Genomic DNA, 12,044 nt, shown 5'->3' with positions numbered 1-12,044 from the left:
TGAAATACGTACTCGGCTCTAACCACGACAAATTTATAATATGTACGGACAGCAAAAGTGCAGTAGATAAACTTAAAAATGTTAAAATAAATAGATCAGTTAATCATATTGAAGCAAAAATCCTGTATTTACATAATGAGATACACATCAAGAATAAAGTCGTCATATATCTATGGGTAAAGGGACACGCAGGTATAACAGGTAATGAAATGGTGGATGCCTTAGCAAAAACAGCTCCAACATCAGGAGAAGAACTAAATCTTAAACTACCCCCGTCCGATTTATTCTTAAATCAAAGGAACAAAATAAATGAGATGTGGCAAAACCTATACAGTGCATCAACAACTGGAACAAACTTTTGTAAACACCAGCCAAGGATCCCCAGAAAACCATGGTTTCACAAAATACCAAACAGAAACTTTGTCGCCACAATAAATCGAATACGTGCAAACCATGCACTAACACCTTATTATAAGCACAAAATAAAAATTACAGACGATCCACTGTGTAGTTGTGGTAAAATGGGTACATTGGTACATGTTTTACTTGAATGTCCAATAAATATTGTAAACATTAATAATCTATATAAAAACTTAATTCACTACAAGATAAACCTTCCAATAGACCTAAATTGTATTATTTTTTCAGGAAATAATAATATACTTTATGTCATCAACACATCATAAACTGTAAACTAAAATTGTAAAATTACTAACCAATTTTGTAAGCAATTCTGCAAAACAAACTAAATGTAAAGCATTAAAGGAAAAAAAAAGGTGAATACAAAAAAAAAAAAAAATAATAAAAAAAATAAACCAAGTAAAAAAAAATGAACCAATTAAAAAAAAAAACCAAAAAAAAAACCAAAAAAAAAACAAAAAAAAAACAAAAAAAAACAAAAAAAAGAAAACAAAAAAAAAAGAAAACAAAAAAAAATAAAAACACACAAAGAGGGCTAAAACCTCCGCGGCGTTGAACCGGGTTGATGCTCTAGCGCGGAAGGAAAAAAAATTAAACACCTTACACTTTACTAATGCTACATATTACTAACAAAACAAATGAATACATCATGCTCAAGTTTGATACTATGAAACAATTTACACAAACTATTTATACAATCTAACATAGTCTGGCTAATTGGTCCTCACCAAAGCCATAAATTCCACGAAAAAAAAAAATGAGTAGGTATTATACTGTGCATATTTATAAATATATTTCATGTTATTTCAATTCTAACGGAGTTTATCTGTAAGTATACCGTATTTTATTAATTTTTACCATACTCTCCGGCTATCTCGGATTTTCGATAACCCGGATCGGTCGCGGTCCCGATTAATCCGAGTTATCGAGGTTCCACTGTAATTGTGGTATATTGTGAGCAAAAAAAAGGCTCGTTGACTTCAAGCCAGTTCTCTGTAATCGCAACTATCGGGGGAAATCATAATTCCTCTAGAAACAAAAATAATTCATCAATTTTATTAGATTAGAATTATTCAGGAAAGAGGTTGTTCGAACATATTATCATCAAATAGTTCTTGTATGTATTTGGTCTTTATGCTCTTGACTTCTATCTGTGATGATGTTCCCCTGTTGATCTGGCAGTCTGCTAGCTGTGTTGCAAACAAAATTCATTTAAAATATTCGTAATGCAATGAAAAGTAGAGGAATATGCAATGGAGATTAGAACGACAAGAAACGTAAGCAAGCGGATACGCGATGCGACACTAATAAAGTTGAAAAACTCATTGCATATATTTATTTGTTTGATCCTGTGATGTTTTTATCTTTTATATTATTTCTACTATTTTTATTGGCCCTTTTGCATTAACTGTCTTTTTTTATTTCTACTCTCTTAGTTACCAAATTTGTTTCTAAAACATAATTATTTTACATTTTTCTTTTTTGTTCAGTTCATATCACCCATCTGGTTTAGTTAGAGACCGTACAGTAGAATACCAACGCAATCTTGATAGAAACAATCGCCTAAGGAAGATATCAAAAACGTCGTCGGAAGGATTCAGCGACGATTATGGAGAGGAAGAAAAGACTTACAGAGATCTGTTTAGAAGCGAGAAAACCTTCATCAGACCATCGGGTCCTCAACCGAACTTTTTCAAATCGAGGACAACTCAGCTCAGAGATGATTCCAGTCCGCCTAGTTCCGACGAGCAAGAATGGGTAAGCATATTAGTTAGATACTATGTATATTTTACTCTTCTTCTTTTCCTTCCTCGTTATAAGCAATTCTGCTTGTTCATTGGCGGATTGATACCTCTATGAAAGGTTGTCACTCCATCTTTTGCGCGGTCGGCCGATACTTCTTCTACCGATTGGTGATTTATCTCTTGCTATTTTGACCACACGTGTCTCCCCCATTCTGGTTATGTGGTTATCCCATTCTTTTTTCTATTTAGTGTCCATTCGTTCATGCACTGTAACTGTACGTTACATTGTCTTCTTATGTCTTCACTCATCTTTCGATCTCTCAGCGTATTTCCTGTAATTCTTCTCAGCACTCTCATTTCTGCCGTTTGCCGTTTCCTATAGTCTTTGTGTTGTGGCTGTATCCTGTTTTGTTTCTGATGCATATGTCATTACTGGTCTTACACTGGCCTTATAAATTCTTGACTTCATCTCAGTGTTAACATGTCGGTTTCGCCATATAGTGTTATTAAGGCATCCTGCCAGTCTATTTGCTTTTTGTACTTGATTTCTCACTTGTTTGTCCAGGTCTCCGTAACTTGACAATGTAATTCCAAGGTATCCATTAGTTGTTGAATACTGATACCATCAATTTCTATTTTACATCTGATTGGTTCTTTACTGATTACTATTGTTTTAGTTTTCTGAGATGAAATTGTCATAATGAATTCTTTTGCTCTTATGTTAAATCTGTGGACTGATCTTTGCAGACCATCTTCATCTTGGGCTATCAATATTGCGTCGTCTACGTAGCGGAGTATTTTTACTTTTTTGTTTCCCATTCTATATCCTCTTCCTTTGTTGACGTTTTTGATGATTTCATCCATGATTAAAATGAAGATCAGAGTATATTTTACTCGCAGTTATAATTAACTTTAAAGGGAATTTCTACTTCGATTGTTGTGAATTTCCAACTGTTCAAATAATACGTTCTCACACTGTATAACAGCTCCTTCTATAATCTTTTAGTTTCTGGTTTCAGCAATTCTGTTTTTTATTGTTTACATATCATAACCATAATTATCGGCGCTACGACCTGTGGTGGATTTTGACCACTTCCACAATTCACATCCAGTGTCCTATTGGACACATCTCTCCACCGATTCCTTCTTCGTTCCTTTTACCCTTTATACGATTACCATATCTTTCTGACTAAGGACTATGTCGCTTATATCGCCTCATGCGACAGGTTCTTCAAATATTATTTCCATGCACAGAATAAAATACGGTAAATTTTGTTAAAGTGGCGTATCTTTTATGTCGTTGTAAAAAGCTGATGCAAAGTGGGCATGTGTTACGACTTAAAGAGGTTTTTTTGTTGTTATACTTATTATTATTTAAATAAGATTGAAATATATTTTATTTAAGTTGTTAGTATCTTTTTTTCGGTGATTGCATTAGGGTTTCTTTTTATTTCAATCGATTCGTATACCTCCCTCTTTATTTTTTTCGGTTTTTAAGACTTTGATGTTTTCGAAGTCAAATTTATGCTTCTTGTCATTGTCACGCTTTGTGAGCGCAGCAGTGTTGTTCTTATCGTATTTGTGAGAGCGAATTCTAGATTGAAGCAGTTACCAGTTACCTACTTTGCCCGATATAGACACCTTCACAGTTAGTACCTGGTATCTCCTACACAACGTGTGATTTTTTAAGTTTTGGGGTCTCTGTTTCAAGTTTGGTTAAATACTTATTTAAAAAGTTGTTGCCCTTGTGAGCCACTGTTATATTGTGTTTGGCTAAAAGATGCATTAGTTGTTCAGATAAACCGTTTATATATGGAAGGGTTGTATACGTAGTCTTGGTACTGTTGCTTTTGTTGTTATTGGTGTTGTTGTAAAATTTGTTTAGTCTGGATTTGAATATCGTTTCGACTAAATGTATGGGATTGGTTAGGAGGGCATTTTTTGCTTTTTTTATTGCAGTCGGTTTTGTATTCTGGATCTGTCAGTTTAATAGATCTATCAGCAAGACCTATAAATACAGACTTCTTATGGGAGAATGGATGATGGGATCTATAGTTTAGATATCGTGCAGACCACGTATCTTTTGTGAACCACATAGTTTTTATGGTGTTATTGGTGCGATGTAAAGTGACATCCAGAAAATTTACTTTATTATGTTGTTCAATTTCTAAACTAAATTTTAGTTTTGGATGGTAGCTGTTGAAATTATCTAAAATTTCATTGATTTTATTTGTTGGGATAGCGCATAGCGCATACACAGTCATCGATGTAGCGGTAGAAGAATGGTACATTAAAATATAAGTGACCTATGATAGATTCTTTTAAATCTACCAAAACCAGCTGAGCAATGACACGAAATACTTGCACCCATTGCACATCCATCGATTTGTTTTTATATTTTTCTATAAGTATTACCAGAGAACGACAGTTCTCGCCAGTGGCGCACAACCCCCCTTCACGCGACACTATATATACACGAAATCTTCGATTTTCTAAATCTGACTGAATTGAAAATTGGGCCAACTCCCATCTTAAAGTTCAGGAAAAGACTCACCCATCCATATGTCAACCATCCATTTTGGTCCAAGACTGTGGATTTTACGGCCCTTCCTATATAGGGTCTGTTTTTCGTTCTCGTCCTCAAAACTCCCAAAAATTTCGACAATTTAAGTCCGACCTTTACGGCTTCTGATAGTACTGATCATTACCTTTCCAACGCATGTCTAATTTTGAAAATCGGTTATACCATTCAAAAGTTACCGAGCTCAGAAGTATGACTCAATTTTTATTTAACAAGGGGAAAATGTTTGTGGATATGTATGTATGTATGTATGTATGTATGTGTGTGGAAAAGTTACACCGATTTGAATTTTTTTTTTGTTTGAAGAGGGGGTGAGGGCCGATTCAGAACCGGTGTAGTTTGTGACTTTTGACCACCCATAAGCCAGCTATAGGACTTTGTAGGTACAAAACGGCATATTTTTTGGGGGTATATATCTTCGGTTCAAGAAGAGACAGGAGAACCGCAGATACACCAAATCAATAGTGTTGAGTTAAGCTTTCAAATGGTGTCTAAGCCGTCAGGATCAGACATACACACGGCTCAGTATAGCCAAAAAACTGAAAAACTAAACGTTGACAATTTTGCTTTTTCGACAATTACTCAAAATTTCAACCTACGAATTGCGCCAATAACTGAGCATTTGTAGAAGGACTCAAGACGAATCTAACGGTGTATACCTCATATCCGGAAAAATTCGAATTTTTAAGTTATAGGCTTCATAAGTATGATCAAATCTATTTCCTATAGGAAAAAAACGGTTTTTCAAGCTCAATAATTCTTGTAATAGCTTCAGTTATGATACTTGACCTTAGATGCATCAGATACTTGCAAAAGACGTTTCAAACTCATGTTTAGTGATCAAAATCGGATAAGTCGTTTAGAAGTTATTAAGCTACAAAAGTATAATCCAATTAACGATTATTCCCGAAATGGTTTATGTAGTTGTAGTGATTACGATACTAAATTTGATCTGGCAACGGGCAATCCGAGTTTATTTACCGGCCATCCCAATATTTTTTTTTCAATCTATTTCGAATAGGAAAAAAATCTAGTGTACATTCTATGGACACTAGATCATTTGGGAGATAATGCGACAAAGGCGACCATTTATAAAGCTTAACGTGTAATCGAGAAACATTGCATTCAACTTCATACATTCAACTTTATTAATAATTTTGAAAAACTCCTGATACAAGAATAAAAAACCGCCAAACGCCGTAAAAATGAGTGGCGCATACAATATTCCAGCTACAAAAGATCTGATATGAATATTACGTGGCGCGAAAATGTATTTTCATTTTGATGCAAAACGAAATGCTAGTTTTATTTTAAAAGATTTTTCCATGTTTTCTAAATTTGAAGTAAACGCGCCACAAAACAGTTTCAAAATTCAAACTGTATCAAAGTTACTCTTTTGTGGCGCGTTTTTTATTCTTGTATAATATACGAGGGGTCCGTTGTCTCTTATGATATATTATTTATTGTACTTTCAGTTACACGGTGGAGAAGCCATGGCAGACGACGTCAGTTTTTCGCTTAGTTCTAGCGATGAAAGTAAAGATAAGAATCATGAAGTCGCGCCTGTACAAATGCCAATCTCTGCAACGGTTATAAACGCGAGCTTGCACAGTCTAATGAATAGTTCCTTATCCAAAGCCTTTGCCACGAGCACTAAGAACGTGATGTTGACCATTGAGGATCCAAAATTTGCCGCTGTTGCCAGCAATACAGGTAATACTTTATTGGTAAATAAAACGTTGGGGATTATTCATTAAACGTTCACAAATATTTAAAAAAATCTCCAAGCACAATTGATAAGAATTTGTTTAACGTTTTGGAAAATAGTCCAATCATTTGGTAGTTTTACCTGGAAACTTTTCCGGGAGTTTTGAAAATTGGTAATTTTATGGATTTCGGTTTGCTCTTTTCGAATTTCAACTTTGCTACCTCGTATCTCGGCACGCTACCAAATTAGAGGCAAAACACCAAAGACGAAATATTGTGAAACACCAAATTAAACATAAAACTTTATTTCTCTAACTACACTCTATACCTGGGAGACCTTAAATGTCTACTGAATGACGTAGCTGTACTGCCCGGCTCGTATGACTTTTGAATTGATAATCATTTGAAGTCACATCATGACTCGTTGAATTGACTCGAAAGAATGATTCTAATGTATACTCTTTCTTAGCGGCACTAGTATTGGGGTCAGCCCACGCGCTAAATATATTTACAAAATATTGAGAACAAAGAAATACATATATTCGATCATCAAAATAATTATGCAATTGCCCGAATGTTTACGATTTGCAATTAGTTAACGAAATTAGTAGCCCGCGCATGTGTAAATATAATAACAAATTGCGTTTATGTGATATACGGGGTGATAAATATATACTGTTTAATATCGAATATGAATATTGAATGTTTGAGATTAAACAATACTTCTAGACTGTCTGCAAAAATGGCAGTATCCTCTGCGGATCTTAGATTTTTCAAGATTTTTCCGTTTATTGATATACACTGTTCTTCCTCTGATAGATGAAGAATACTTTCTGACGCCGGTACGCGAATACTATTGACTTTACAGAAAAAATTATAAATACATAAATTGTAGGAAATTTGTTTTAGTTTAATTTTGTATATAAATGCTTTTTTCGTAAAATGCGTCGGAAAGGAGATATTCTAAAAAAACTATTATTAGGAACCATTTTTTCAATATGGTGGCGCGAGCGGCGGAGATATGAGGTAGCAAAGTTGAAATTCAACAAGATCATACCGAAATCCATAAAATAACCAATTTTCAAAACTTCCGGAAAACTTCCCAGATAACCCCCTTTTTTCGACCAAATGATTGAACTAAATCACATTAATGGAAAACTTCTGAAAACGTACAAAACCATAACTGAACATTAGGAAACAAGAGTACTAGATGATAGACTTATTTTTGTAGGTTCAGTTAAATTTTACTGCAGAATTTAATTACTGAATTGACCATTCTGTAAAATATTTGAGCTTAATGTTTGTTCCAGGAACTCTTTTGGATGACGAAACATTGCTTTCTCCCGTTGATAGTGTAATGAGTTTTTCTGAGTCAGAAGAACTCCGGCGGAAATTAAACCGAAGTTCATCTAACTCAAAGGATATTAACGAAAAGTTGACACCACCTAGTCCTGGCACTCCTACAAATGCATCAAATTCTTTATCTATCTCAGATGACAATGATAATTTGAATAATAGTAAGTATTTGTTTATAAATATATGAATATTATAAAAAAATACAATTAATCGAGGCCGTACCCAATAAAACAAAAGTCGTTTAGGCAAAATTTCACCTTATTCAGCAAGTATCCTTCTACGGTGACTGACTCCAACGATACTTTTATTATACCAGGTGGTGAATCGTAAAACGGGCCATACGAAACTCAATGTAAAATTCTAAACTGTTGAATTCCTGCTTCCCTAATTATTTTACATCAAAAGTCATGAGAGAATATTTGTAGAGAATTGAAATCTGTATTAAAATCAAAAATTTGTTCTACGGTTTAAACGCATTCCACAATTTTGAAAAATATGATACATTTGCCACAGTAGGTATGTGTGTAAAAGTTAGGCCACACGTCACTATTTAACTGACAATGCTCACACCATTGACTGAATAAAAAATCGTTATTATTAATACTTTCTCCGCAACTGAGAGTACCTTATCAACTGTATTGTTTTTAAACAATAAATAACAAAATAAAAATATAGACAGTTTAAAAATGTGAAATCATTGTGACACATTATTGCACTGTGCGTGGCCTAATTTTGGGCTTAAAAACTGAAAAATGTATTACATTTTTACAAAATTTTGGAATATGTTTAATTCGTAGAACAATTTTAACAGTTGTTTTCAATACAGATTTCAATCCTCTACCAATAGTTTCTAATGTCTTTTGATGTAAAATAATTAGGGAAGCAGGAATTCAACAGTTTAGAATTTTTCATTGAGTTTCCTATGGCCCGTTTTCCAATTCACCACCCGCTAGAACCATTTGTCTTTGGTCAAAGGTTTCTGCAATGATCTTCTCATTTGGTGCAAATCTTTTCCCTGTAGGACTCTCTAAAGGTTTGCATAAGTAATTCACGATCGATTTGTGACACGATACGTTAAATAGGCGAAAGAGTACTTTGTTTTTCTTCCTTTGCGGACGTTTTTTCTCAATTTATGCTCACATATGCACTGTCTATGCTCTATAAGGGTAAGAACAGAACAAGTGGGTCGCGGTGGAGGTGAAGGTGAAGGTCGCGGTCGATGTCGATATCCATGTAAAACAAACACATTGTATTGAATGGAAGAGAACAGAGCAGGTAAGTCGCGGTGGAGGTTTAGCGCGGTGCCATCCAGGAGGTTTACATCGATGCTTTTGAAAATCAAATGAGTTTGTTTTACATGGATTTCTACTGCGCGGCCTACAGGGATGCTTCCCTGTGATTGGTCCGTTCGAAGACAAGTTGTCATTACCTGCGCTATCTGAGTTGATACTTTTTATATAATCCCTTTTTATTCAGTTTATTTTTGAATTTCTAAAGTAATTAAATTCAGCAAATTTTTGTAATATGAAGGGGGATCTGATTATTTATAGCTGACATTGCATCACTATCATCACTTGACTGACACAACATCGCAGAAGCACAGTCTTTTTGTCATTAAAATTTCATTAAACTACTTCACTTGATAGTGGTTCTAGCTCGGCTGACAGCGCAGGTGACCTCCTTGCTATGTACTGTCGACATCGACCGCGACTTAACTAGTGGCATCTACCGCGACCTACACCTCCACCTCGACCCACTTGTTCTGTTCTTACCCTTATATTTGATATTGATGGTTCTTCCTTTCGCCAGATAACCGATAAACAAAATACCTTAAGGTTGTTACTGACGGGGAGCTACACTATAATATTATATCTCATGTATTACGTCTCATATCGCTCACTATTTAATATATAGATATTACAAGTATACGTCACTAATTAAAAACATCTACGAGAACGGTACATCAAGTGTACGACTACATGAAGACACAGAAAAATTCAGCTTGTTCACGGCAGCTCTAGAGTCAATATTTAAGAACACTCAGTGGCAAGATATGGACATCAATATGGATGGTGAAAGATTAAATTATCTGCGATTTGCAGATGATGTTGTATTAGTCGCAGACAAAGTGAAACGAAATAAAAAACGATGGACTACCCCAGCTAATTGAAATAATATTCGAAAATATTACCTCAATCATCCAAGATAGCCATCGCTACACCCTTAGCTTAGCTCAGTCACTCAGGTGTGTGTTCGTCTTGTCCTAATCTTAGATATGAACTATGAAGATTCGGAATGGAAGCAAACAAAACAATATTTTTAACTAATCACGTTTATTGTTTATTAAAAATATAATAACAATATGACTTATTAAGTGCATAACCAATATATTAAAATTTTACCAAAAACTAACAATTCTGGATTATACTTATGGCTTTTGGTATCTGATGGTAACTTTTTGGTGTCGAATGCTACAGCTGTTGACTTCTCTTGACCTGGGGTCGATGGTAGGCCTCAGGTCAGTGCAGCTCTAGTTTACTGGTGATGTTGATCGCTGCAGTCTAGTTGCGATGCATCCATGAAATCCTGCCTTATGAGTAGCATCACCGGTGATGTAGAAGGCTTGAGGCTCCCGCAGGAAGAAAAGTTGAGCTATTCCCAAAAACTAGAAGAATAATGCGTATAAGTGACAATCAAGAAGCTAATAACCAAATTGTGCCAAGTCTGCATTCTTTTAAGAAATAATCAAAAAGAGTAGCAGATGACAAGAACAACTTAAATGGAATTAAGATTGAATATTACTAGTTAAAATTTCATTACTAAAAGCATATCAATAGATAAAATGAAATACAGAAACCAAACACATGGTTGAACATTTGAAGGTTAGGTATAAAAAATATTAGAAAGACTGTTATAAGAAACTAGGTATGCATGGAATATAATGAGGAATATAATGATTGTAATAATTATAATTCTTAGTATTCTTCCCCCAAGAGAAAGATCGTCTAGAAATAAAATGTTTTAATTTTGAAGCTTCTTTGCCTTTTATGACATTACCACCACTATTTTGAGAATTTAAATGACAGCGTGAACTGTAAGAAGTTAGGCATGTTCCGTATTAAAACAGATATTCACAGAATAAGAATATACGGGATACGTTCAGTATGATGATTTAGATTTTAGATGAAAAGATATGAAGACACAAGTGCGTGAAGGGTCTATGTGACATTTGCAAGTTATTGAGAAAAATGAAGTTAAAGTTTTTATACTAGAACTTTTTAACTACTATAAGATCTAAATAGACTAAAATTATAGGATACGTAGTCCTAAAGCTTATATATTTATTAACACTATTAAAAAAAACTTTAAAAAAATATTTATTATATATTTTTTATATATAAAAAGTGTACATAGATCCTTTATGCACTTACGTTTTAAAATTTACTGTGTACATAGATCCTTTACGCTCTAGTAACTTAGAAAATATTAATTTTAAAACGTGTTTGGCTTGTTTGAAAGATTTTTAGGTTCGAAAAACTTACTTTTAACATAAAAACATGTTTTGAAAAATTTGTCACATAGACCCTTCATGCACTTGTGTCTTCATATATTAAATAGAAGATAATAATAAAAGAGGGCGCCAACGAGTTTTTAACAAAGAAAACTGGTAAAACAAATAGAATGAAATTATTGTTAATGAAATATTAAAGAAAATAAAGTGGAATAATTATTTAAAAATAAAATAACAAAGATGTGCCGTTTGTAACGTTACAAAATTACAAGATACAGTTTCTATGATACGTTTGTTTAAAACTCTGTCTGAGAGAGCAGGATTAAAAAGAAACTTTAAGAAAATTAAACTTATGAGAAATCTCGTAATGAGTGGAAATATAACTATTGACAATAATGCCATACAACAAGCAGACATTTACAAATATCTCGGATACGAGATGAAAATAAGCAGTGACAATCAAACATGAAATACAGAGGCAAATAGGCCTGCCATGGGCAACATTTGGCAAACTAAGCCATATTCTAAAAAGTTCAATTACCGTGCGTTTCAAGCGAAAGATTTATAACCAATGTGTTTTGCCTGTATAAACTTGTGGAGCAGAGACTTTAACACTGATGCAAAAATCCCTGAATAAACGCAGCGTTACACAACGAGCAATGGAACGTGCAATGTTGGACGGTGAGCCTTCGAGACCACATAACAAACCAAAAAATCAGACAAA

The 12,044-nt window shown here is 34.1% G+C and overlaps 1 protein-coding gene across 11 annotated transcripts in view; it reads left to right on the top strand.

The window, feature by feature from the left end:
• Positions 1 to 12,044, top strand: part of LOC126890038 (uncharacterized) — a 619,722-nt gene that overhangs the window by 337,694 nt on the left and 269,984 nt on the right. For all 11 annotated transcript variants that reach the window (XM_050658857.1, XM_050658859.1, XM_050658856.1 and 8 more), the window contains 3 exons: positions 1,911 to 2,178; positions 6,222 to 6,459; positions 7,764 to 7,970. In XM_050658857.1, coding sequence (XP_050514814.1) covers positions 1,911 to 2,178; positions 6,222 to 6,459; positions 7,764 to 7,970 — 713 coding nt within the window. The remainder of the gene's footprint in view (positions 1 to 1,910; positions 2,179 to 6,221; positions 6,460 to 7,763; positions 7,971 to 12,044) is intronic.

The sequence above is a fragment of the Diabrotica virgifera genome, chromosome 8, assembly GCF_917563875.1.
Source record: "Diabrotica virgifera virgifera chromosome 8, PGI_DIABVI_V3a".
Classification (NCBI taxonomy): Eukaryota; Metazoa; Arthropoda; class Insecta; order Coleoptera; family Chrysomelidae; genus Diabrotica; species Diabrotica virgifera.
The sequence above is the reverse complement of the archived record's forward strand: the minus strand, read 5'-3'. Positions and strand labels throughout refer to the sequence as shown.